This window comes from Protopterus annectens, chromosome 7.part0, assembly GCF_019279795.1.
Source record: "Protopterus annectens isolate FY-2018-M chromosome 7.part0, PAN1.0, whole genome shotgun sequence".
Taxonomy (NCBI): domain Eukaryota; kingdom Metazoa; phylum Chordata; order Ceratodontiformes; family Protopteridae; genus Protopterus; species Protopterus annectens.
This window is the reverse complement of record NC_056739.1, coordinates 1,484,461,281-1,484,471,632: the sequence shown is the minus strand read 5'-3', so window position 1 is coordinate 1,484,471,632 and position 10,352 is coordinate 1,484,461,281. Positions and strand designations below refer to the sequence as shown.

At 39.4% G+C, this 10,352-nt stretch overlaps 1 protein-coding gene across 1 annotated transcript in view; it reads left to right on the top strand.

Moving 5' to 3' along the window:
- LHFPL4 (LHFPL tetraspan subfamily member 4) overlaps positions 1 to 7,788 on the top strand; it is a 1,031,502-nt gene extending 1,023,714 nt beyond the window's left edge. The window contains exon 3 of the mRNA XM_044078034.1: positions 7,624 to 7,788. Coding sequence (XP_043933969.1) covers positions 7,624 to 7,643 — 20 coding nt within the window. The 3' untranslated portion in view covers positions 7,644 to 7,788. The remainder of the gene's footprint in view (positions 1 to 7,623) is intronic.
- Positions 7,789 to 10,352: the final 2,564 nt, after the last annotated feature.

Here is a 10,352-nt window from a genome sequence, read left to right as displayed (position 1 = left end):
TTGTGTCAGCTACTTGGGCAGGGACACAAAGAGCTGGTTGGACAGAGAGGGTACTGGAGGTTCTAGCTTGCCCAGTTAGGCTGAGACCTGGGCCCTATAGCTGTGCCAGTGGGGAGTCTTATTGGGGACCTGGTGAGCAAGGGAGCAGCCAGCTCCAGACTGACTGTGATCTGTGTGTGCACTTAAGGGAAATTGTACTTTACTGTGTGTATTAGTTATCCTTTCCCCTCTTCTAGGAGACAACCTCCCTGGTGTTAGTGGTGAGGATTGAGGCTCCTTGATTGCTGGGCCAGGCCAAGGTCATCACAATACATATATATATATATATATATATATATATATATATATATATATATATATATATATATATATGTGTGTGTGTGTGTGTGTGTGTGTGTGTGTGTGTGTGTGTGTGTGTGTGTGTGTGTGTGTGTGTGTATCATCATCATCATAGACACCCTTTTTCCAATTTTCTACATATGGTCGGGGTGTCTTGTTAACTGTCATCATCTCGCTTGATTTAATGCCACACTCCTGCTTTCCAGAACACTCATGCATGACTGTCACAAATCTTTGCTCACACAATCCATCCTCCTCTTTGCAGGACACCCTTGTTTCCTCTTACCATCTTCCAGTCTGTTACAAAATCTTCACCAGATTGTCTTCTGCTTTTCTGCAGATGTGTCCAAACCTCATAATCTGTTCTCTTTGATCTTTTCTGCAGTTGGAGCTACTTTGGTTTCTGCTTTTATGTCCTGACCCACAGTGTGCATCCTACCACCCTTCTCAGGCACTACATTTACATCACTTCTAGCTTCCTCAACTGCTCTGCCTTTACTGCCAAGGTTTCTGCCCCATACAGTAGTACTGGTCATACCACTGTTTTGTACACCTTACTTTTCAGCTTCTTTGGCATTCTTCTGTTATATACTATACCTGACACTCTCTGCCGGTTGGCTGCAGCCCTCTGATTCTAGCTTCGACCTCTTCATTCAAACTTCCCTTCTCCTCAACCACCCCTCCCAGATAGTTGAAGCTATTAACCTGTTCCACTATCTTCCCTTCTATCTCAATTCTTCTGATTTCCTTAATTTGCTGCCATTACCACTGCCTTATCTGTACTTAGTTTCATCCCATGTGCTTTCAGTTTTACATTCCATTCCCCTATCCTTTGCTGAAGTTCTTGCTCAGAGTCTGCCTGCAATGCCACATTGTCTGCATACAGCAAATTTGTTGGTCTGTCCTCCTTCAACCTGTTTGCTAATGTAGTCCATCGCCAGTATGAACAGCAGTGGGCTCAGAGCTGATCCCTGGTGCACACCCACTCCCACTGGGAACCACTCTGTAAGACCAAACACTGTTCTTACGTGAGTCATTGGGTCCTTGTACATAGCCTGCACTCATTTTACCATTGTTTCCTGGACTTCAAATCACCGTAGTACTGCCAAAATCAGCTTTCTTCGGACCTTGTCATATGCTTTCTCCAAGTCTAGGAATGCCCAGTTGGACTTTTTCCTCATCTCTAGCCTCTTCTCAACTATCTGTCGCACTGCAAACATCAGGTCAGTTGTGCTGCATCCTGATCTGAATCCAAAATGTTCATCTCATATCTTACTTTCTACAACTCTGTGTATTTATTTATCAAGCACCCTCTTCAGAACTTTCATACAATATGGCAGGATTTTGATACCTCTGTACTGCCCACAGTTGTGCATGTCCCCTTTGTTCTTGTAATCTGGCACAAATATGCTTATTCTCCAGTCATCTGGGATGCACTTTTCTCTCCACACTACTATGAGTACCCTCAGCAGTCATTTCTCCCCTATCTCACCCAGTATCCTTATGATATCTGCTGTGACCACATCTGAGCTTGCAGTGTTCCCTGACTTCATTTTCCTTAGTGCTATTCTTAGTTCTTTTTGGGTGGGCTCCTCCTGTTCTCGCATCATCATCTGTGTCTGGAACAGTACAACTTCTGTGAGGTATTCTTTATCCAGAAGCTACTGGAAGTATTCATTCCATCTGACTTTGGTGTCATATGGACTGGGAAGCAGGTTGTTGCTGTCATCCCTTATGAAGAGTGTCTCACTATCTTCTTTATCTTTCTGGCTTTGCTTTGCAACCTGATATAGTTTCATTGTGCCATCTACTTAGTCACTTCCAGAAGCTGGTAGAGTGTCTCTGATGTCCTGTTCTTTGCTATTGCAACTTTGTAACTCCTTTCTTGGCATCGTATTACTTACTAGCCTGTTCTGTTTTTTTTTTCTATATCTCACTTTTTCCAGCATTCTTTTTTTCTTTCAATGACTTTCTGGATTTCTGCATTCCATCACCATCTTTCCTTATATAACTTATTTCCATACCTTATTTCCATACTAGCCCTCACACATGCTGCTTTGAGGTGCTCCACCTATTTCCCCCTCTTCTTGGGGTGCTTGAGACCTGAGTAATTCCTTGAATGGTTGCACTTTCTCTCCAGTCAACTTCCAGGTCTTCAGCCCAGTCTCTGTTGACCTTAGAGCCTTCTCTGACCACTGCTTGGGGCTGACTGTAGCAACCAGTGGTTTATGCTGTGGACCAACTGTTTCACTGAGGATGACTTTCCAATCACTGATTCCACCCTAGTGCCCTTTTTTACCAGGAGGAAGTCTACTTGAGTTGCATGTTGGCCACTCTTGCATGTGATCTTGTGCTGTCTTTCTTTCTGAACCATGTGTTGGTTACTATCAAGCCATTTGCCAGACAGACGTTTAGAATGGGTTTTCCTTCTTTATTCCTGCTGCCCCACCCATGTGGACTCAGATGACCTCGTGTGTTTTCAGTCTTTTTTTTCAGCTTGCCAGCACTCAGCATTTAAAGTGCTGACATTTCAACAGAGGACTTTAAAATCTTGTCAGATCCACAAAGTAAAATAAACACAATTTCTTCACAGAAAAATGGGTTTTAGTTACTTATTTATTTATTTTATTTTACATTTGTTGACCGGGAAAATCCGTCTGGATACATGTCCATTTTCAGCGGAGACCCGGGGAGAAAAGCTCCACATATACAGTTAGTACATTGTTACATAGATAAAAACTGATATTATATTAAACAACTATTATATAGAATTGAAAAGAGAAGCCAGAGATACAGGCATTAATAGTTACATTCATAAAAACATGATATAAGGAGGGTATTTAGAAGCAGAACAGATATTTAATTTTAAAAACAATTGGCCTCATATCAGAGGTAATACAGGTCTAAGTTGGTACAGAGGGAAGAGAAATACAAGGTGGAAATATCAGGAAAAAAGAAGCAGACATGGTAAATTCCATGGGATTCATTTGAGAGAAGAGAAGTGAGAGATTTGAGTTACATCGAGGCGTTAATCCGGGAATGAGCATTGGCATAACCAGTGGGACTTAAAGTATTGGAATAGACTTTTTTTAAAGTGGGATAGAGAGGTAATGGTGGTAATACAATAAGCTTACAGGAAAAAAAACACTCATTTAAAAGTCCAATATAGTCTCATGACAGTCAGTTAAAACACAAACTCATAGCATTAAGATAATTTTTCTGAAAGAGAATGTATTAATAAACAAATTTATAAAATGGAAGATTTTTCCCCCAAAGGAAACTTATCTGCCCAACAAAAAATCAGCATAAGCAGGCTATCAATACTCGTAAGCCTCAGAAGATCTTGCTGTTTGGTTGCAGGAAAGCTCTGAAGATCTTGGTGCCCAAACCTCTCTTTTTTAGTCAACTCATTTGAATCTGACTGATGGTTTAAGCTCATGGAATGTACCCTGAAGCTTTGGTAGCTGGCCGTCTGTGATATCCTATGCAAGATATAACCCATATAGTTAAGGCTACTGCAGCAGTGATCAATATGATGAACATAAATATATTTTTTAGCTTTCAAGATTTTAAACTGTCAAGTTCATATCTTCAAGATTTTACTTGTCTTTTTCGAATTTGGAGAAGTTTATGATTAACCTTCCTTCTTCTGAGTTAAAGAATTCATTAAATGCTTCTGTGATATCCATTTCTCCAGTGACTAAGGATATTTTAAAATGTACTTATGATGTTGCTGACTCTTCCTCCAGATCTACTGCATCTAGATCACTTTTGAGAAATTTGCTTGGCTTCACTCTCAAACTCTTCCTGATGTTTAATCTGAGATTTTAGATTCTCTGAAATAAAGAGACTTGTGTTTGGTGTGTTTGATCTCCATGCAGCAGAGGTACTTATGGCAAAACTAATTCTAGGACTGTGAATGTCAACCCTCAGTTTTCACAGCAAATGGTTTTCCTCCCCTTTTGTTCATTTTTCTAACAAACAATTTTAAGCATTATGGAGCTAATGTCATAAGGTTTTAGAAATGGAAAGGAGGCTTAATAAAGAAAGTAAATGTTTCTGAAAGTGAAGTACATTCCTGTCTGTCAGCATGATTACCCTGGAAACCTTTCTGTTTCTGACACTCCATCCTTCTTACTGAAATCAGATTGTCTCAGAGTCGGGTTCTGAAGGTAAACAAAAGTGGATGTAATACTTTAGTGGGACCCCCCCCCCCTTTCCATTGGATTCCCCCTTGCCCAGGAAAAAAGATTCCTCTATTTCTTCCCATTATACACAGAAGTCTGTCTCAAAAAGTCATAGCACCAATGTCATTCAATCTCCCAAAGAAAAGTTATTATTCAATATTTTTTCTAGTTTTCAAATCAGTAGGATCCTTGGGACCAATGCTAGATCTTTCTGGTCTAAACTCTTTTTGTTTAGACTTTGAAGATGAAGATGTTATCACTTCACTGTCTTAGGTTCATAGGTGTTTATTAGGCTAATGACCACAAGGGCCTTTTTATGCCTAGCCATGCATCCCAAATCTCTGACAAGTTCTGATACCCTTTATAAGTGTAAGTATGGGCTTGGGAGATGAACCATTTACAGGTTACCTGTTTGCATTAGAGACATAGGTGCCACTTGTATGACTATTCACTCTACTACCTTCAGTAGTAAAGCTGGATCTAAAAGATGCCTATCATCACATTCCTATTGCAAAGCATTTCATAATAATAGTAGTAATTCATAGCAGTAGTAAAACCATATATGATGTTACTGTAGTCCATGATAATGACATTCTGTATTGTGGCCAATTTCTCTTAACTTTGTTCATAGCATATGAAGTAGTTCATCATCTAAGTCTAGTGTAGTGGGTGTTCCAGCTGTTTGAATGTCAGAAACATGCAGACAGGGACTCAAATGGATGTAAACCCATCTGATCATCTGCTCATGCTCAAAACTGAATGTGAATTTAGAAACACAGCTGCCACACCATCTGCTCATTTTCTAGGAAATGGATGCAAGCAAGTGCTTTCCATGGAACAGGTAAGTGGAGAAAGAGAGTTGAGATGGTGCTTTTAACTTTAGGTAGGGGAACAGGGAGTGAAGTAGGGACTAGAGTGTTATGGAGGGGAACAAGGATTTTAGGTTTATGGAGCAATAGAAATGTGAGGGTTATGGAGGGGACAGGGAATTTACATTTTATGGAATGATGGGACTTTAGGGTTGGGGTGGGGATTTTAGGTTTAGAGAAAGATCATGGACCAGAGGGTGAAAGGTATTTTAGGTTTAGAGAGAGGAAAGGGGATTTTAGGTTTAGGGAGTGATGAGCATTAGGGTTAGGGAGGGGGTGGGAATTATAGGTTTACTGAGCCATAGTTAGAAGGAGGTGTAAAGGAATTTAGGTATAGGGAACGATCTAGAATGGGAGGGGAAATGGAATGTAGGTTTAAGGAGCAATTGGAGCTTTAGGGTTTGGAAGGGGAGACATGCATTTTAGGGTTAGAGATCTACATTTATGACTTGTTTATGATGATGATAATTGTTATTTTTGAGTGTGTGTGTGTGTGTGTGTGTGTGTGTGTGTGTGTGTGTGTGTGTGTGTGTGTGTGTGTGTGTGTGTGTGTGTATTTGCTCATTTTATTTGTTTTGTTGAATGTACTCATTTTTTATTTGTAAGCAGCATTTGCATGATTTTTATTCTGTAACAAGTTTGTGCCTGAAAAAAGGAAAAAAGAGGCCCACTCCTCTAATGTGGTAAATAGTTGCATATGTTAGAACACTGTGTGTTGTGTGTATATATGTATGTGCCATATCTTTCAACTTTTACCTCCAGAGTTATGGATAAAAAATTATTAGGGAAAAGCATCCATATTAGATAATCTTTCTGGTGCTATTAAAGGAGTACCACATCCACAGAATCAAAAAACATGTTTAATTTATCATAGCTTGATATTTCCTACATTTTAACAGCACTCTGGGACTATTTACAGCATTTTAAATATTTGTGTACGTAATTCCAAAGTCTGGCCACATGGGGTCTAGCATCTTGACGTGGTTTTGATAAATCAGTTTGCCATTCAGTATCCCAGAATGCAGTGTTTCGCTCTAAAATGTTACATCATGTAGGCCTCCTTTTGCTTAAAGCTCCAGTCATTCCATAGATGTTACATCCATACACTGCTCCCTTTGTGTCAGCACTTTGTAAGTAAGATTCCCTGCTGCTGAATGACTACTTAAAACAGAAGTAGTGCAAATGTCACAGAACAGACTTTCAAAAGTGCTTTTTACTGCTGCTTTTTCAATTATACTTAAATGGCACTAATTTGTGAGACTGAATTCCGGTCCATCTACTTCTCCCCTCCCCGTAACACTTAGCTTCCCTAGCTGTCAAAGTCCTGAGGGTAATTTGAGCTCTTAATTCCTGTGATTGGCAACTCTCAGTAGGGGGCTTGACTCATCTAATTTTCCCTTGTTCTAGCATTTTCTTTGATAGAGGGGACATTTCTTTTTGATGCACTATAGCCATGGCCTTACCTGACTGCATTCACATGCAGTTTCTCAAGTAGTAATTTAAGGTTTAAGATATCATTTACTTTATTAGTTCACCGTCTTAAAAATTGAGATTGACATTTCCAAACTATACTGGTATGCAGTGTCTGCCTACATACTTTTTTATTCCACTTGTTTTTCAAAAATACTTTTGCAATGTCCCTGCATTTATCTTTGTACATATCAACCACATCACTATATTTTCCCTTCTCTTTTGTTGTGTCCAGAAACCAGTGTGGCCATTGATGAATGCTTCAATGTCACTTTTCACAAAGAAGGGTTTTTTAAAGCAAGGACATCACGGTTAATTTACCTGAATCAGATTATAGATGTCACTGCAAGGACTGACTTCTAAAATAGTGACATGCACGGACAAAATGCATTACTTAATCCATTTGTCAGCCTCCAGTGCAATTGGTGCTATGTCTGTAATACACTGGTGTGTTTGATGATGCCTTCTAAAATGCCCACTATTACAAAGCAGTTTTGCAGTGTAATAACAACCCTACATGCCCATATACCTAACTCCATCAATATGCAGCTAGGCCTGTTTATCCAACAACCCTGTGAATATGTCCAGTCACTTTCATCAGCCTTAAGGTGTGGAAACTACAATCACTGCTTCTAGGTGCTTTTTCAGGTTTCACATGCTGCTCACTTACAGCTACTCTCACTTGTTTTGTCACTACAAATATGTTGCAATGCCAGCTTTGATAACAGGCTAATGTTTTAATCTTTCTATTCCCGCAGGGCAGACTAGGAGTATCTAGTGCAACCCAGACACTGAGCACTATGCGAGCGACACACCACTTCAGCAGCATTTGCCTTGGAGAATGTAAAAATATGCATACAAAATTTCGATGTTCCCATACGATATGGAAGTACAGCAAGAATGAAGAACATTCAATACCTGTGACGAGCTGTAATTAATAACTACTTTTTCCTGTGTAATAAAAAATTCCATGAATCTCTGGCTGCTTAGTTTGCTTTAGTTTACTGGCTATCTGTAGAGGTTTGCTGTCTATTTCTTTGCAAGCATTTCTAGTTGGTGCAGGCTGAAATATTTATTTTATTTAGTTATTTATTTTCCATTTGTTTACCAGGTTAGTCCAACTGGACACAAGGTGACTGTCTTCAGTGGAGTCCTGTGGGGAAAAGCTCCAAATGGTGCCGTCTCAATAGTCTGTACTGTAGTCACTTAAGTGCTGCCTTCCATTGACTTTCATGTCTTTACTACAAGATTTTGTAGGCATTGAATTGCTATGTTTATCTGCCTTTCACCAACCAAATTGTTTTTTTCGACAATCACCAATCTCAATCCAAGTAGTACTTCATTCCACCTACACACCTAACCCAGCGATGGTCAACTGGTCGTGTACCCAGTCACACCGTCTGCTAATGTGACTGCAACAGTACATTACACCAGTCTAGTCCAGACAACCACAGAAATATAAAATCTAATCCTGTTTTTTTAATGTGCTCCACAAAACAGAAGTCATCGGATGCTTCAGACAGTCATGCAAGATTACGCCATACTGTTCTTTATCGATGATTTTCACTAAAATTTTCCCTACACCTGTAACTCCAACCACTGTTCTACCACTACAGTAATGGCTTTAATAATGATTGCTCTAGTCTGTATCATACTATCATTTGGTTAACTGATACCACCAGGCAGGTGTTTTGTCAACTTACCACAATGCTAGTGTCCCTTTACATCATCAGTGCACTAACTGTCATCTGAGCATATGCATTTGTCCCACCATCTATAAGACCGTGCACAACACATCACTACATATTACATTGACCAATTCTAGTGCAACTTGGACACTTGGATGGGAAACTGGAAATTCATCCCTGGTTTGGCACTTATGGATCTAATGCAAATGGGTAACCTGAAAATGGTTCCTCTCCCTATCAAGGACATCAGAACTTGTCAAAGATTTGGGATGCATGGCTAGCCTTAAAAAGGCACTTGTGGTCGTTAGCCTAGTAAACACCTATGAGCCTATAAACCTAATTATGCTATTACCACCAATCTGTCCATACAACTGAAGGAGTATTCTTCCAAATGTTTTATACTGTCTCAAGACTGCTAACAATTCACCGGCTAGAAATATTCTGCTGAGATAGTGTACCACTGCAAATATATGTATACAGTCTTGCACAGGCCATATCTGAATTATCTTGTGCAATGTCCATTTCATCTATCAGGCATTATCAAACAGTTTGACTTGATGAACCATCTCTCTAGACAATAGGCTATTCTTTATACTAAAAAAGTCTCTTACCTTAATCAAAATCAGGCTGTGTATTACTCTGTCTTACCAAGGTGAATTTATACCAGTATTGGAGGAACAGCACTCCCAATGTCTTCTGACCTTGCAAAATTCATCAGCCATGACTCATTTGTCATGTTCACACATTATACAGCTGGCATTATCCACATCACATGGCTTAACATGTAAGATCAAAAGCTGCTGGTTATTGGCCAATACTTTGCAATACAGGAGAAGATTATTGCATTTGCCAATGCTTAACCACCAATTATACACCTTTTATACAGTGGATATAAAAAGTTTCACACCCCTGTTAAAATGCCAGGTTTTTGTGATTTAAACAAATGAGACCCAAATAAATAATTTCAAAATTTTTCCCACCTTTAATGTGACCTATAACCTATACTATTCAATTGAAAAACAACTCTGTTAGGGAAAAAAATATTAAAAATTGAAAACATACAATATGCTGATTGCATATGTGTGCACGCCCTTAAACCAATACCTTGTTGTGTGTGCACACATTTAAACTAATACTTTGTTGAAGCAGCTTTTGATTTAATCACAGCATTCCAGGAAAAAATATAAAAAATAAAAAACATACAATACGCTGCTTACATAAGTGGGCACACCCTTAAACTAATACTTAGTTGTGTGTGCACACCCTTAAACAAATACTTTGTTGAAGCACCTTTGGATTTAATTACAGCATTCCATCTTCTTGGGTACACACCTGCCAGCAATTAAAGAGACTGTGATTAACCACAAATAAAGTTCAGCTGTCCTAGTAGGATTTTCCTCAGTTGCCTGCTACAGCAAAAGCCATGGTTCACAGACAGCTTACAATGCATCAGAGGGATCTCATTGTAAAAAGGTATCAGTCAGGAGAAGGTCTCAAAAAAATTTCCACAGCATTGGATGAACCATGGAACACAGTGCAGACAGTCATCAAAAAGTGGAGAAAACATGGCACAACAGTCATGTTGCAAAGAACTAGACATCCCTCCAAAATTGATGAAAAGACAAGACAAACACTGGTCAGGGAGGCTGCCAAGAGACCTACAGCAACACTGAAGGAGCTGCAGGAATTTCTGGCAAGTACTGGTTGTGTACTACATGTCACAATCTCCCGTATTCTCCATATGTCTGGACTATGGGGTAGGGTTGCAAGATGGAAGCCTTTTCTTACACAGAAAAACA